The following is an 11,131-nucleotide window of genomic DNA, read 5'->3' on the forward strand; positions in this document are numbered from 1 at the left end:
TTCTCCTGGAAAARGAACATGGCTCCATTATGGCACAGGTGCACGGCATGAGGCATGCYGGGGGTGGGCTTGGTATGTTCCCAGTGCCTACAGTTGCATTCATCTGGAAGATTTTTCCTTCTTTGATTGTGGGGGTACCTGGCCAGTGTGCAAGAGAAAACCAGGAATGATGATGTGTTGTTCTGAATTCCCAGCAGCCAAGCTCATTTGCTGTCATGCTTTTGGTCAAGGTGTTTATTTCCAGAAAAGGCAGGAGATTGGGAAGGTTGAAATGCAATCGTGGGCTGTTGGCACCAGGCAGTGAAGTCACAGGAACTGGGAGAGTAGTTTCTCCGGTTAATTGTCTGAACACTTGGAGTCTGTAAGAGTTACAACAGCCCAGACTGGTGGAGGTGGCATTGCCAGGCAGTTCAGTCCAGTAACTGGCTCCTGGAGCCGTGAGTGGTGACTGAGAAGTGACTGACTGCCCAGGGATTCTCCTGGAGCAGCCCAGGGCTCGTTGTGTTTCCAYGGTGTCCACATGAAGTCGTTGTTCTGTGTGACACCCAAGAGGGCAGGTGACCTCTGGGGGCTCAGCCTGAGCAGTGCAGGCAGCCTGCCCTGTGCCTGCCGTGTGCCTGGGCTGTGTGGCAGTGGGGTTGCCAGYTGGGTGTTCTGCTGAATCTTCCCTGTGAGTGGTGGTGGTGGGGGGCACCGTTTGAGTCCCAGGTGCTGGTGTTCCCCTCAGTCAGGGGAAGGGCCTGGGTCTCTCTGAATCCCTCTGGAAGTCTATGGGTGTAGGAAGCTGCTTTCTGGACTCTGATCCTGTCGCTTTCTCCCTTTTCTAGTGGCTCAGAAGGTGGTGGCTCTCCGGAAGAAGCACCAGCTATCCATCGGCCCCTGCAAGTCCCTGCCCAACTCACCCAGCCACTCATCTGTCTCCGCAGCCTCCATTCCTTCTGTCCACATCAACCAGGTGGGGAACGGGAACGGGGAAAGCCAGGGACCTCTTGTGCTTTCCACACCCTCAGCTCAGTACCCTGAGGCCTTAGGCTCATACTGCTGCCTGGACTGGCTCCTGGTGAGAGCAGAGTGGCGTCACCCTGATGCTTCTTCCATAGCCCAAGGCTGYCCCTTTGGAAATGTCCAAGGCTGGGTTGGATGGGGCTTGATTAACCTGGGATAGTGGAAAATGTCCCTGCCCATGGCAGGGGGTGGAATGAGATGTGCTTGAAAGTCCCTCCCAACCCAAAGCACTCCATGATTTCATGGTTGTGTGACAGTTTGATGCTTGCTTTGAGGTCAAATTTTGTGTCTAAGCCTTTGGGTCTGGCTCATGGTCCCCAGACTGCGTGCTTTGGCAGACACAGCAAAGCTGTGAGCTGTGTGTGGGGAGCTCTTGGGCAGCACAGGGGATCTGTGAGTGGGTTGTGCTCTGGCTGCCCCAGCTGGGTAGGCACAGCTGTTCACTATTCCTGCTTTTCCCAGACTCGGGAAGTGGGTGGTCTACTTGCACGTGCATCTAGGGCTTCTGAGGGGTGAGTTCAGTGGTGAGCTGAAGGAGCAAAACAGGGAAGGAGGTTCCCTCCCCTCTGCCAGAGGGAGGGCTCTGTGCTGGTGGTAAAGGGTTGCCAAGGTCTTTGTGCTGCCATAGGTGTTTGTTCTGTGATCTGGAGCAGAGCTGAGGCAGGAGAGACAGGTCAGAAAGCAGGACAGACTCAGTGGTGAGGGGCTGGGAAAGGAGATCCTTTGGGCAGCCATCTCACTACATTCAGGCTTTGCTACTTTCCCAGCATCCACAGAAATGCTGAGTGGGCGACTGGTGAGGAAGAAAGGAGAGATCCATGATCCATTGCTCCCTGGAGCACTCAGGCTAGCAGATTCCATCTCTGGAGCAACTGGCATATGGAATCACAGGGCCTGTGACAGGGCCTGCAGGACATCTGCCTATGGCTGAGGGACAGCACGTGTGGCTGATGAGTTGTCCATAAAGGGATTGGCTTTGAAACTCTGGGTGTGTCAGAACCTCCCAGCCCTGGGAGGACTCCTCATCCCCCATCACGGGAGCCTGTCCCTGCACAGACCTGAGCCATATCTGCAGCCACCAGCTGGACCATTACATGGGGAATTTTCAAATATCCCYGTGAAGTTTGTACCTGGTTGTAGAGGCTTCTAAAGGTGGATTGCAAGTAGGTGGATGCAGGTTTTTGCAGAGACCTGTGCCATCTTCTTGGTACTCCAGGTCACCTGGACAGCAGCAAGTTCAGGTGAAGTCTGTGTGCAGGTGGATGGGCTGCTGGGGGAGGCTGTGAAGTCAGATTCTGTCTTGCTTGTGTCCAGAAAGCTGGGAACAAGTTCAGTGTGAGACATCCAAGGTGGAGAACAAAGTCCCAGGGAAATACAGGTTTGAGTAATTTGAGGGTTCTATTCGCAAATYGTGTACAGCATGAGCCTGGCTGAGAAGGAGAAGCCATCTTTGCTGGATGGGAAGCACAAGGCTGATGACCAAGGTCAGCATTACTCAGGGGAGCTGGACACTTGTTTACTGTTTTCTTCCGTGTCCAAAGTATGAAAAGAGTTCCAGTTACTACGTGCCACTGGCACTGGCTGTGCCGGGCAATGTGTTTACAGTGAAGCTGAAAACATATTCCCTGTGTGAGGGATGGGGCTGCCAGACCCCCCGGGTCCCCCAGTCTGAATCCAGTCGCTCATCTGATTGTGCATGGAACCTGAAGGAGTAGCAAAAATGTATGGGAGGAAAGGGACCCCAGGGCAGGAAGAAAGTAAGCACTTGACTGATTTAGCTGAGAAATGAGTGCAGAGACAGGCCTAACCTGACCTGAAATACTAATGTGTGACAGGAAAGAGCTCCTTAAGGAAAGGCGGCACTGGAACAAAAGGGGTGGATTTAGGGCTGGCCACGGGGAAGGAAATTTTGGAAGAATTTTCTAAYTGCATGTCATGAGCTTTGTGAGGTGTTTTCTCAGAGCCGTCCGTGCTTTCCTCTCCTTTCCTTCCCACAGAACACCTCTCAGCACGGCTTGCAGATGACGTCTGTGTAGAGGTGAATGCTGGCTGCCTGCTCGGGGACAGACCTTTGCTCTCTGTACCTTGCTGTGCTCCTGGCTTGGCTGGAGGGACGTAGGGAGCTGTGGTGGGAAGCAGAGCTGTGAAGGGAAGTAACTCAGCGTGCAGCTCACAGGGATTGCGGCTTGAGGGCCCGATCATAGCCTTGTCTTCCTGAGTGTCCTCCCTGTGCCCCCTCCCTGGGCCTGCTCTGTGCCTGTCCAATGCTGTGTCCCTCCTGCCCCCAGCAAACCTGGGCCCCACAAGGGTGATCAGAGTTAATTTGTGTTCCTGGGGTCTTGGTGTGGCCCCACCACAAACCCTCTCTGTGCCAGGGACATGTGCAGCGATCTTTGCCCTGGTGTTTGCATGTCTCTYTCCCTTTACTAAAGACACTTTTAAAAATAGAGTGTTAAGCAACGTTGAATGATCCTAAAATGCCATGAAGTATTTCCCTATTCTTGCATGGGCTTGGAAGTGAGGTTCTGGAGCTGCTTCCCACTGTCCTCAGGGAAAATCCAACTTTGGGAAACAAATTCACCCATAACCAGCAGTTCTGACAGAGAGCTGGGCAGAGCAGCCCACACACTCAGATGTGTACTCAAGCTGCCCACRTGGGAGGGCACAATGCCCAGGTGGGTACCAGGGAGCAGTGCCCAGATGTCCCCTGTTCCTGGCACAGAGATACATGTTGGAACAGCTCTGGGAGCGGGGGTGGACAGGCTTACCCTCCCAGGAAGGACCAGTGGGAGAGTGACAAGGTGTTTGTGAAGTACAGCTGAGCTCTGTCATACCTGAGGGCTTGGGGATGTCACTGGGGTTTCTCACTTGCTTTTGCAAGTCAAAGAGCAGTAACTGGCACAGGGAAAACAGGAAAAAGGATCTCAAGGAAGGTTTTGGGAACAGAGGGCTTAACGTGGAGATGAGGTCGAGAGAAGCCTGACAAAAAACACAGTTAGGGGTTTTTGTTTGCCTTGTGCTGCAGGTATCAGTGTGCACAGGTGAGACACATATTTGGCATAGGAGAATCCCTTTCCCTTCCAGTACTGCCTGGGAGGGTAGGAGGASTCCCTGGAACAGCGGGATTGGCATTTGGGGGCAGGAGGAGCCTCTGGAACAGCAGGATTGGCATTTGAGGGGCAGGAGGAGCACCTGAAATTAGGATTGGCAGTACTGCTCTGGGCCTAGTCTGGCCCATACTGCAGGAACAGCTCTGTCTTCTGGAGCTGCGAGTGAAGAAGGCACTTTTCTTGGAATGGGCGTGAGGGATCCCCCACAAAGGGCTTCTTTTGGTAGGGAGGAGCTGGGAGCCAGCCCTGCCCCTTCTCTTGTCCTGGGCACAACAGCTGTTCTGGAAGTAGCTTGACTCTACTGGCTGAGCCAAACTAACTTTTTTGGAAATAGCCACTGCTTGTCTCCCCGTGTGGTGACTGGGAGAGGAGGGACTCCAGAGGACCCTGGTGATTTTGTTACTCATCTGTCCAGAGGGTTCCCTTCTCTTGGCACAGTTGTTCTGGGACAGTGGTACTGTGGATGTGTCCTGGTGTCCTTGCACAGTGGACAATCCTCCTGGGAACCAGCCAAAGGYCCTGGTTTCATTTCTGCCTTTGGGCATTTGGGATTTTTTTTCTCTTATTCTACAGTGGTGCCGATGCCTGGAGCCTGGAGGACATTGCTCCATCTCTGGGAAGGGGAAAGGGAAGGGGAAGGGGAAGGGAGCTGTAGGAGCAGGTCAACCCTGGTCAGGGTTTTCTACCAGCTCTCAGGAGTCACTAGATGTGCTTGGTGGGTCYCTGATGCTCAGCATCAACCTGGTTCTCTGGTATGGCAGGGGCCGGGGCCAGCCCTGGAGTCCTGCGCTCCCTTGGTGACACAGATCTGTCGCTTTGTCCTTCCTGTGGCTTGAGGGGTGTGGTTCTGCACCTGCTGGAGTAGGCGCCTTGTATTGCCCCGAGCTCTGTAGCCACAGGGAAAACTCTTGCCTGCTGCCTTGGACTCTCCTCTCTGTGTCTTGGTGTTGCTGGGTGAGCAGGTTGGATGGGTTTGGGAATCCCACTCCKCACTTGCCCCTGATTCCCCCCTTGCTCCCTTCTGGCAGCTCCTGGCCCTTGCCTTCAGGGAGGGGATGGGAGTTTCTCGGGCCAGTGGGTGCTTGCAACACCTGYAGAGTTGTTCTACCTGATTTCCTCACTTTTGCTGCCCCATTCTCAATCTTTATTCAGGGCATCTGGAACGCCTTTGGGAGTTCCCCAGGCTGTGGGTGAGTCACTGTTGTGTTTGCTGTGGGATGGCAGTTTGTCTTTCTGCCAGGGAACTGGTTCCCAGCAGCTGGCAGCAGGTAACGCAGGTACCCCATGCAGGTAGCTGACAGGCTGGTGGAGGGAACTGGCTGCCCCCCTGGGTCTTGGGAGCCGCTGCTGTCCCTGCTGTGCTCCAGGATGCCCGGTGTCATGGCTTCGCTTTGATGGCCTTGGTCTGCCTTCCTGCATGGGCTCCTTGGGGACACTGGGAGAGCCTTTATCCAGGCTTCAGTGAGAGACCAGATGAAAGAGGTGGAAAATCAAGATTTGCAAGTGAAATGAAGCCCCACGGGCAGCTCACCTGAGCTGGTAACGGTGCTCACTGGCCTGCTGCAGCACGTTCTTATGGAGTTGAGGAGCTGCAGCATTGGCATTGGCATTTCCTCGTGGAAACCTGTGTCCTGTTGCCCATTCAGTTCATGGTGCCCACATTCCATGGTCCATGTGCTCCTCTGGCTTCTCCCTTCTTCCTGCAGACACCAGGTTGGTGTTTACTGTTTGTCTCTGCTCTTCCACTCGGAGCCCTTCCCAAACTACTTGTTCAGTCTCGGTCCTTGTTATGCCAGGAATTACTGTCCCTGAACTCCAGCTGCGTTCTACCCTTCCCAGGTGCCCCGTGGCACTGTTGATGCTCTTCCACCCATTACACGTTAATGGAAMGGAATTGTCCCATCGGTGTTTTACCAGCTTTCCAGCTCCCACTCTGTTCTCAAGATTCCAGTGGTRACCACAGGTGGTTGTTCAGCTCCATCAACAGCGTACCTGCCAATACACATGGTACGTGCCCAGACCTGTCACCTTGTTAGGGTTCTCCCACATCCCTAAGATTTGTCCTTTGTCCCTGGATCCCACARAAGTGCTGCAGCACCCTGCAGAGCTGTGGTGGCTCAGGATTGCCTGTCTGAGCCACTCTCTATCCTTGAGGGAATTTCTCCTCTGCCCCAAACTCGTGGGAGCTTGCCTTCATAGCCTGTTGTGAGCCATCCTCCAGTCCCAGAGCCCTTCCTGAAGTTTGGCTGTCTGTGGGACATGGGAGCCTCAAAGGCCAGTGTCCTTTGTCACTCAAGGGCAGTAACCTTGGCTCCAAGACCAGGCAGATTTGCAGGCTAAGGAAAGTTATTCTGGCCAGACAGAAGTGACACACAAGACTGCAGGGAGTAAGTAACATATAAACCAGAGTGTAGCAAAATTTCTTCCTTGAAGCTTTAGTGTCCATTACCTGCATCTACAGGGTTTGTTCCAGTTTCTCTGGCAGGAGCTCAGACTTTGCAGCCTCTCCTGAACTGGATACTCCCCGCAGTCACAGCATCGTGAACGTGCTGCCAAGGTCACCAAGGCATGCCAAGCACAGAGCTAGGAGCTGATCTTGAAGGGACATGGGACTCTGGGCAGCCACACTCAGCTCGCTGTTGCATGTGGCAGGTTGTCTGTGCTCCTGCATCCTCCTTCTCTACCTAACACTTAGAACATTTCACTTTCTTTGACCTAGTTCRCACATGATGAATCAGTTAAACACAGACTGTGTGGTGTGCACTCAGTGGCCCTGGCTGTCTGCAGCTCTTCCTTCATCACAGCACCTGCAGAACTTCTGTGTGGGTGTTGGACCCGGGGTTCACAGGAGCTCTCCGTTGAGAGCTCAGAAATCACTGGCAGGTGACATGTTACTTCACCCCTCTGTGTTCCTGGTGGTCCCCCCTTCCCTGGGACTCTGCAGCAGAACCTTCTTGTCCAGTGCAGGGTTCCTYAGCCTGCAGAGGAGCTCCCTGATGACATTCCCTTCTCTGGACAGAGTTCCCAGCCTTTTCTACTTGTGGAAAAGCACAACCAGACCAGGTTCCCTCTCATTCTGTGTTTCAGAACCCCAGAAACATTCCTGTTTTCAGACAGGCTGGGATGGTCTTAGCCCCCACCTGCTCACAGCATGGAATTCCTCGTCCCTGCTCTGCCTCCCCAAGGAAGAAGCTGAAATSCTGTTTGAGTGACTTTTTCCTGTCTTAAGTTCTCATTGTGTGTCTTCTCCCATTTCTCTTGTCAAAGATGGAGGGATCCATGGCTTGGGTGAAGGTTGCACCTCCCTCTGAGACTGGGCTGTGGGTCATAGTCATCACTCAGCTTGTGCAGCCCCTTTCACACGTCATGCTCTCCTGAACTGCTTATGTCAGAATAAGGCTCTGATCCCACTGGGATGGGGGAGTGTCTCTCGCGGAGCCCCTCCAGTGGATCATCATCCTGCCTGGGCTCCACTCCTGCTCAGAGTATAGATGCTCAGAGGGGACGTGTAGCCTTTGATACCACCACTCTGAGGTCAGAGCTGGGAGGAGGCARGCTGCCCCTTCTGGGGTGCTGGAGCTCACTTACCCTCCTCGGGGCAGCTCTTCCATGTGTTTCTGAGTACACTGTTCCAGAACCGCAGAGACCTYGAGCTGCCACATGCCACGTTGTAGTGAGATGTCCTGAGCTGCAGATCTGAAATGCTTCCATGCAGGTGTTGTTTCTGAGATGTCTGTAAGCCCCTGTCCTGTGGCAGCCCACATTGCTGGCATGGGCAGGGTAGAAGTGAGCAGCCTTGTCTGGAGGAGATGTGTTGGTGATGTGGGTGCATGGCTGGATCTTCCCCTTGCCATGAAGTCCAACAAGGTGTTAGTGAAATCTCATGTGTTCCCAGGRATAGGCCACCGCAGCTGTGGCTACAGTGGTCTGCGGGCATGGGAGGGGTGTGCCAGCCTCAGGGTCTGCTCAAATACACCTTCAAATCAGAAACGAAGGTGGGTTTCACACAGAGCTTGAGCTTCTGGTGTGGCACTCTGTGCATCAGGACACTGGAAATGTGAAGGCTGGAATCCTGGGGACACACATCCCCACTGGCATCATGGCTGTCCTCATGGGACAGGGAATGGGTGACTGGGACTTGGAGCTGGGCAGGCCCTGGGCTGCCTGGCAGCCTTATGTCTGATGGGCTCAGTGAAGAGGAAGGGAACGACTGCCCAARGAGAGTGACCCCGCTCCTGTATTCTGGGAGCAGGTGGAGGTGCCCCTCTGCTGGGCATGGCTGTGTGGGACTCTGCTGCCCCAGGCCTAGTTCCACACCTGTGTTTGGAAGGGCTTCATCTGGGTTTCTCTGGCTGTTTGATGCCCTTCTCTTTGATTTCAGAACTTGAACATTTTACTGGTGAAAAAACAAGAAGAGAAGAAGGGCTTCACAAGCCCCTCTGTTGGGCAGGAGCAGTGCCTGGCATGAGATGTCTCACTGGGTTGCCCAGTGAGGTTTGTGAGCTCTCCACTCCCAGTAATGTTCTAGGCTGGGTTGAATGGGTCTTGGAGCAACCTGGTCTAGGGAAAGTCCCTGCCTAGGGGAAGGTGTTGGAATGGTCTGTAAGGTCCTGTCCAACCCTAAATGATTCCATGGTTTTATGGACATCACCCTGTCCCAGACCTGTTCAGCACTCCCTACCCTGGCATGAGGCCATGTGGGCAGGTGGTGCTCCTGCAGTTGTGCCCCGAGGCAGCCTGTCTCTGACCATCCTTCTCCTTCTCCAGGCCACCAACGGTGGAGGAGCCTTCAGCGACTACTCCTCTTCCGTGCCCTCCACCCCAAGCATCAGCCAGCGGGAGCTGCGGATTGAGACCATTGCTGCCTCCAACACCCCCACCCCCATCCGCAAGCAGTCCAAGCGGCGCTCCAACATCTTCACGGTAAGCAGCACAGGGAGCCCAGGAGCTCTGGGGTGGGTTTTCAGCAGAGGAGAGGGGAATGGAGTGGGCCACGACAGCCTGACCACACGGGCTCTCTGGCATGGTGACCCGTGCTGTGCTGGCAGGAGGGCTGGGGATGCAGGAGCGTGTGTGTGTGTGTGTGTGTGTGTGTGTGTGTGTGTGTGTGTGTGTGTGTGGGAGGGACCTCCTGCGTGTGCAGGGACCATGCTGCTGTGAGTTGCTTCAGGTGGAGTGTGCATGCATGGGGAACCATCTGGGAGCAGGACATTCCTCGCACATGTAGGAGTGTGCAAGGGTACACTTGTGTGCCTGTAGCGTGTGTGAGCTCCTGCTCCTTACAGGGAGTGCAGCTGTGCGTGCACAGCACCAGTGACTGCTCATCTTCTCCTTGGGGMCACATTCCCCGAGCGTGGCACAGAGCCCCTGGTCACTGAGCCTCCTGTTTGGTGCCAGTGATGCTGTGCCCAGTGGTGCTGTGCAGAGCTCAGCACCTGGCATGGGGCCCCACTCGCTCCCGTTCCCGGACCCCATGTCTGCATGACTTGAGCAGCACACATGGGAGCTGCTGTGGGTGTGGAGGGAGGGGAGTCAGAGGGGAGGCAGCGAAACTATGGGCCCCAGGTGGAACAGGGTACATTTGCAGCCCTCAGCTGTGCTGGTTGCCTTGCAGCCTGCCTCTCCGCACGCTCTCACACCACGCACACGCCGTCCACGCAGTGTGCACAATCCTGCCCTCACACTCACCCTTGCTCTGAGCACAGCCATGAGTGTCCCCTCGCTGTCAACACACACGTGTCCGAGTCCCATGTCTAGTGTAGGTGTAGCCTCTGTTCCCTGTGTATGTGTACAGGCTCCGGCCTGGCTCCTCTCCCCATCTCAATGTGCTTTCCAGCCACCATTGCTCAGCACACCGTGTCTGCTGTCTGTGGAACCGGCCACCACAAAGCCCTTGTACCTGTTGCACTGTGTCACTCTTGTGACCAGCCGCTGTTGCGCTGAGCCCAGACCACACAAATTCAGTGTCCCGTGCCCCGTTCCTCTCACTGCACCATTGGCATCCCAGATTCCCCRCTCCTTGTGCTGGGAATGTGCCTATCTCACCTGGCTTCTGACATCCTGGAAGCTTCTGTGCTGAGCTCCTGAATACTCTCTGCATTCCCCCCAGTTGCATCCCATGCACCCCAAGCGCTCTCTGCACGCCCCTGCCCCACGCTCGCCCTGTCCGTGTGCTGCGGGTGGGTGGGCTGTGCTCTCCGTGCCCTCCTGCCAGCACAGGCTGCCTCACGCAGCAGGTTCCCGCTCCCAACGCATGGTTGCTGCCTCACTGCTTTCCTCTCCATGTGCTCACCCCYTCTGTGGATGCTCCGTAGCTCTCCCATTGCTGTGGCCGTGCCTCCCCCTGCACGCGGTGCTGGCGGACGCTCGCCCCTCCCCGCCGCCACTCTCGCTCGTGCTTGCTGCTGTGTCCCGGTGTGTGCGGGCGCTCATGCTGTGCCACCACCCATCCTGCTCGCGCGCCGATGCGTCTGGACTCGCCGCCCGCTCACGTTCAGGCTCTCTGGAGCCCCGTGCTCGCTCCCTCAGGGCGGGCACACGCTTTGGGGGGGAGGAKGGCGGCTTGCTGCGGGGCTTACGCTTGTTCACTGTGGGCGTCATCATGCGTGTAGGGCTCTCACTCATCCTGGGCTCACGCTTGCTCACTGCCGCGGACTCACCTGTGCTCGGCTGGCGCGCGCTCACTTGCCGTGGGGCTTGGGCTCACCTCACCTGCTTGCTCATGTGCTGGTGCACGTCCATGGCTCACGTTTGACGTCTTTACCCATCTGGTCGTGGCAGCAGCAGCAGCTCCYGACACCTCCCGCAGTGGGACAGGCCAGGAAGAGCAGGGAAGGGAAGGAAAGGGCAGGCTGTTTTCTGCTGCTAGMTTTTCCCAGGCAGGCAGCGCAGGTGTAGCCAGCAGCCTTTGTCCCTGTGGGGTCCCCAGGTGACCACAGGCCTCTCCAAGGTGCAGTGCTCAACCCAGCTCTGGGAGCCGCTGCAGTCCCAGTCCTGAGCTATGCCTGACTCCTTTG

At 55.7% G+C, this 11,131-nt stretch overlaps 1 protein-coding gene across 4 annotated transcripts in view; it reads left to right on the plus strand.

The window, feature by feature from the left end:
- AGAP3 (ArfGAP with GTPase domain, ankyrin repeat and PH domain 3) overlaps nucleotides 1–11,131 on the plus strand; it is a 110,711-nt gene that overhangs the window by 49,331 nt on the left and 50,249 nt on the right. For all 4 annotated transcript variants that reach the window (XM_057367908.1, XM_057367906.1, XM_057367907.1 and 1 more), the window contains exons 7-8: nucleotides 828–955; nucleotides 8,883–9,038. In XM_057367908.1, coding sequence (XP_057223891.1) covers nucleotides 828–955; nucleotides 8,883–9,038 — 284 coding nt within the window. The remainder of the gene's footprint in view (nucleotides 1–827; nucleotides 956–8,882; nucleotides 9,039–11,131) is intronic.

The sequence above is a fragment of the Malurus melanocephalus genome, unplaced genomic scaffold, assembly GCF_030028575.1.
Source record: "Malurus melanocephalus ecotype Western Australia unplaced genomic scaffold, MMel_1.1 scaffold_86, whole genome shotgun sequence".
NCBI lineage: Eukaryota > Metazoa > Chordata > Aves > Passeriformes > Maluridae > Malurus > Malurus melanocephalus.